Raw genomic sequence first — 5,190 nt, forward strand, 5'->3', positions numbered from 1 at the left:
TAATACTTTGTCACACATCGCTTCGAAATACCATCACTGACTCTTGGCAGGAAGTGACTTCTTTCCTTTCCAAGCTATGAGATGAGGCAACAAAAGCATGCAGGCGGGGGCAGCATGGAGCCTTCAGCTTCTAACAGAAAAAAGCAATACCAGAGAAGGAGAATGGTACTGACTCAAGCCTCCAGTTTAGAATCCATTTTTTTTTCCCCCAGGAAATCTTTCAAAGGTGTTAACTGCTCTGGTACAGTTCAAAATCCAAATGGCCTTAGCCAGCAAATGTAGAAGGAAAAAAAATTTAATTAGTGACTGGTTCCTGGCTATCCAATTTGCTACCTCTTAGGACATATCCCAGGAGTTAAGACAGATGAGGGTATGCACACTTCTGCAGAGATGAAGGTAGTGAAAGACTTTGCTTCTATCTCTACCATGTCTCTGTGACAGTAGGAGAAATGACACAGTCACCCACGCGTCACCTTCCTCTTTAATCCATTTACTAATGCACATCCATCCTAGACTAGCTGAGTATAGATACCTGAGAAACATTAGTGTTAAAATATTGCCCTTTACAGAGACTGGTAGATGGGGCACAAGTGCAGAAAGCAACAGTTTTTCCCTCGGTTTGCTTCATATGTTATTGTCACAGTTTTTAGTGCTCCTGGTGCCACTTGACAATCTGCAGTGTGGACAAATCCTACTCAGATGAAACCCAAGTCAAATAATTCACCCTTGCACACACTAATGATAGCTTAACTGGTTCACAGGTTTCAAGACCCTAATGTCCAATGAAAGTCATTAGAGTTCTCTAAAAAGAAATATATACAATTGCTAAAGGGACTGTCCAGGGTATTGTCTATAATTACTCCAGTTAGCCTGGTATCAATGCTTTGCCTATGGCTGTTATTTGGTTCAATGGCAGAATAAGGCGATGCTTTTAACAATTTACAATTGACTTCTCCTTGCATACATACACACACGCACATGCACACACACAATCAGGCACGTGACCCAAAAAGTAACAAAAAAGCATAGAGGGCTTTGGTGGGAGAGGAGGGGTGCTAAATAAATAAACGTCTTTACAGATAGAACACTTAGGCTGCAGAAACATCACTGAGGTTTCTGCGAAGGCCGTGCAGAGGTTTGCATGCTAGAAGGTAACTTTTTGGAGGCTTTCTCAGCAGGCTGCTTGCCACCAGGAGATGAGGGAAGTCCGGAATCCAGCTGGGAAGACTTGGATTTTCGAGCAGACAGCAGGGAATGTTTGGTGGAAGCAGGGTCCTTGGAGACAAGCTGTTCCTTTCCAACTGCATTTGCATTTGGTTGCTGGGGGCCTGGAGGCTGGGGGCCTTTCTCGGCCTTCTCATCCACGTTCTTACTGACCAACCTGACAGAGCTCCCACCAGCCTTTTTAGACAGCAAGGTTGTCTTGCCAAGATCCGTTGACCGCTGTGTTTCCTTCTGTCTCAAGGCTGACTTGAAGAAGGACAGCCCCTTGTCCTCAGATTTGCTGTCCCTCTTCAGACCAGAGCGCATGCTCGTGCTGGAGGAGCGCAGGCTGGCCATGGAGGAGCTCCGCACGTGCCTGCCGTCACCTCTGCCCTCCCCAGCTCTGGTCTGGCTTACCCGAGGGGAGCTGGGTTTGGAGGTGGAGGTGACGCTGGCCCTGTCAGACCCCAGGCTTTGTCTGGAGCCCTCCCTACTCAAGGTCCGGTCTGAAGTCCTGTCCTTCCCAGGAGGGAAGGGGCCCCTGGTGGAGGAGCCCGAGGCTTTTTTGGCAGATGTAGCGGAAGCAGTGTGAGCAAGGGCAGAAGCAGACTTCTGCTTCTGTGGGGAGGAGGATGAGAGGGAATCTTGGGACTTGGGGGAAGACTCCTTTTTGGGTTGGGCAGGAGCAGGGGATGAATGCCTTCCACTAGCCCTGGAAGAATCTGCTTTGCTTCGAGAGCAGGAAGGCTTTAGAGAAACTTTCACGGGAACAGGAGAAGAAGGGGATGTACTTGAAAGAGATGATTCTTGGCTTGCCAAGGCTGCTCTCCCCTTCCGCAAGCTTTTATCTGGCTCAGAAGTGCCTTTGGAGCTGGGGGATCTCTTGGTTGTGCTCTCTGGTTTCTTTGTGAGTGAGCCTGGGTGGCTTGGGGGTTTCACTTCTTTGACTGGAGAGCTGTCCACAGAATCGCTCTGATCCACATAAGCAATCTGGTTATTGTTATCAAATGCATCAGAGACGGGCGGTAAGCGATCCCCTTGTGCTAAGTTTTTGCTCTGTGTATCTACAACACTGGAGTTCAATCTGCAGGTGTCTGACTCGTCTCTGAACACACCCTCCATGACAGCCAGTGGGGCTCAGCCCACAGCCTTGTGCTCTCGTCGACTGTGACTATCACTTGCTTCCTGGTAACTGCTGGAAAGGTTCCTCAAGCTGCCAAAGCAAGAGATGGAGACCTTGTCATCTACTGCCTCCCCAATCTTCTCCAGGGTAGAGGCAGAGCTGTGAATTGGAGAGTCCCCTGAGAAGCGGGAAGGAGAATTGGAGTGCATCTGCAGCTTTGCAGACAGGGACCAAGAAGGTCTCATGCAGTTTTCGTTAACAGCCAAGGGGCTGGTAACAGATGATCTGGACGACAAACTCTGACACTGGACACTCCTCACAAACGGCCGAGTTGAAAAGCCACCATCATCTTCACTCCTTTCCCCAGTCATCTCCACAGACTCGGAGAGCAAGGCCAGGGAGGTGCGTCTGGAGGAGGCCGCAGAGGTCACACTGGCTTGCTTGCTCCCTGGAAGCCGGCTTACCCAGTGCTTGCACAGGGAAGAACTTGTGGAGCCAGCTACTGAGCTGTTAGCCGACCACAACGGGATGGCTGTCCGCCTCTGGTAGAAGAGGATGTAGGCCATCTGCGTGCACACCTCGTCTTCTGACAGCTGCTGCACATCACTGTCATCGAAGCAGTACCAGAGACCATCCACAGAGTTCTTGCAGTACGCTGTGTAGTGCCCCCCTTGCATGGTGCCATGATGATTGCACACAGCATACAGGTCATAGATGTAGTCCTCAGGGTCCCTCCTGAGTCCATAGGGCTGCCTCCACGGGGACCAATGGGATGGCAAACTCCAGCTGCTCTGGCTTCTCTTAATCACATGAGGAGTCATGTCCAGGCCATTCAAGGGGAACTTGACCATGTTCTGAAGTTTCATACGCCTGTCTCCTTCCTGTCGAAATCTCTTGAGGTGTATGATGAGCACATCAGGCAGAGTCCACAGGCTTAACGTGATGCTCCTCTGCTGCAGCTGCTTGCAGTGTGGGCAGCGCCAGGCGTCATCTGGGGCAAGTTGTTCCTCTTTGGTGTAGAGTTGGAAACACTGGGATAAAGTGCAGGTCTGAGGTTGATGGTGATGCTCCCTCTGCAGGCAGACGCTTTCTGCATCCGGGATATACTCATCTTCAGTATTGACAAACAAAAAGTCTTTTGTCTCCTTATCCCATTCTACCACTAACTTCACATGAGCAGTGCCACCTGGTCCACAAGATTTTAATGCCCTTTCTACTGTTGGGTGGCACAGGGGCTGCTCCTCCTGGGGCAGCAGGTATGTAATTCCCACAACACTGACCACACGCAAACTGAATGGACACACCTGAATGCAAACTGTAGGCCTCAGGAAATACTTCATCTTCTCCAAGATTTCCTTTTGCAGTAGGTCCCATGCTATCGTCTTCTCTACGTGCAGCACAAAAGGCAGTCCAAATCTCTTCCCTTGCTGCCCAGTGCAGGCTCGGTTACACACCAACAGAACGATCTTGTCGCTGCCTGCTCTTATGGTGGGCAAATCCATTTTCCCTTGCTTTGCTGCTGTGTGTGTAGAGGAAGACAGTCTATGATGATCCAAGCCAAACTTCAAATGATTTAGATTGTTGTTTAAGTGAATTCCTCTTTGACTGAGAATTCCTTCAGGCCGAAATATTTCTAGAGTCTCAAAGGCAAAAATGCAGTCACTTTCATGGACTGTCTCCAGGTCATCTGTATCACAAAAGGAATGATGGAACCCATCATAGTACATTTCTGTCAACACAATCTGATCAGTGGGGATCTTTGTTTCCATAGACACTGCTTCCCAAAGTCTGGCAACAGTCCCAGACAGAGGCACAGCCACACCAATCCTCATGCAGTGAGAACATTTCCCTTGATACACTACAGTGACATAGAGAGGCCTTGTGTGGGGTAGAGGAATTGGCAAAGACATGCAGAGGAAAGGATCAAAAGTGTTGTTCTGCTTCTGATAATGAGGACATGTCAAAGAAGATCTGTACTGGGCTTGAAAAAGTTCTTGTAAAAAGTGCTACACGCAGGAAAAGACGGTCCCTCAGGCATGACATCAGTCTCCGATGGAGGCTTCAGAGGAGGCTGGCCACTCTGCTTTACAGCACGATTGAGGTCTTCGTGAACTCGGTCCAAAAGCCACAGCAGAAACTCCTGGGCATCATGCTGGGAATTTCCCCGATACTGCAGTGCATTCTTTGACACAATACTCTTGAAGTCGCGGCTGTACTGCGGGGTGTACTCCAGGGTCCAGAGCGCCCGCACCAGGTGCGCCAGCTGCTCGGTGACCTCGCCCTGGCCCTGCGCGCCGCGTCCCGCAGGCTGTTCCGGGTCAGGCCAGGGCTCCGGCCGCCCCGCCCGGTACTGGCCCAGCGCCAGGTACTCGGCGAAGAGCTCGGTGTTGCTGAGGCACTGCAGCGTGGCGTTCATGAAGCACGTGTTGCCGTGGTTGCGGAGCCCCGCCACTCCCGGCACCGGCTCGGCGGCGCAGGCGGGAGGCGCGGGCGAGGTGGGAGGCGCGGGCGAGGTGGGAGGCGCGGGCGAGGCGGGAGGCGCGGGCGAGGCGGGAGGCGGCGGGCAGGGCGGCGGGCAGGGCGGCGGCCGGCGGGAAGCAGCTGCGGAGGCCGCCGCGGTCCGGGGCGGCGCCCTCGGAGCTGAGGTGCGAGAGCGTGGACAGCGTCTTGAGGACGCGGCTCATGAAGCTGCCCACGGAACGCGCCGAGGAGGGCGAGGAGGGCGCGGCCCGCCCGGGGCCCCCCGCGCCGCCGCCGCCTCCCGCGCGGCCGCTCCGGAATAGCAGCTTGCTGAAGGAGCGCTTCTCCTTCCCGCCCGCCGCCGCCGCCGGCGGCCCCGGCCCGGGCGCCGTTACCTTGGACAT

General features: G+C 52.9%; 1 protein-coding gene across 1 annotated transcript; it reads right to left on the reverse strand.

Annotated features, from left to right (window-relative positions):
- Positions 1-208: 208 nt before the first annotated feature.
- Positions 209-5,190, reverse strand: LOC306660611 (ubiquitin carboxyl-terminal hydrolase 31-like; the record flags this gene model as incomplete). The annotated part of the gene is given in 4 exon segments (XM_079138963.1): positions 209-2,340; positions 2,344-4,325; positions 4,328-4,914; positions 4,916-5,190. Coding segments are annotated over 4 exon segments (4,080 nt in total). The 3' UTR covers positions 209-1,104.

The sequence above is a fragment of the Sciurus vulgaris genome, assembly GCF_902686455.1.
Source record: "Sciurus vulgaris genome assembly, chromosome: 4".
Lineage (NCBI taxonomy): Eukaryota > Metazoa > Chordata > Mammalia > Rodentia > Sciuridae > Sciurus > Sciurus vulgaris.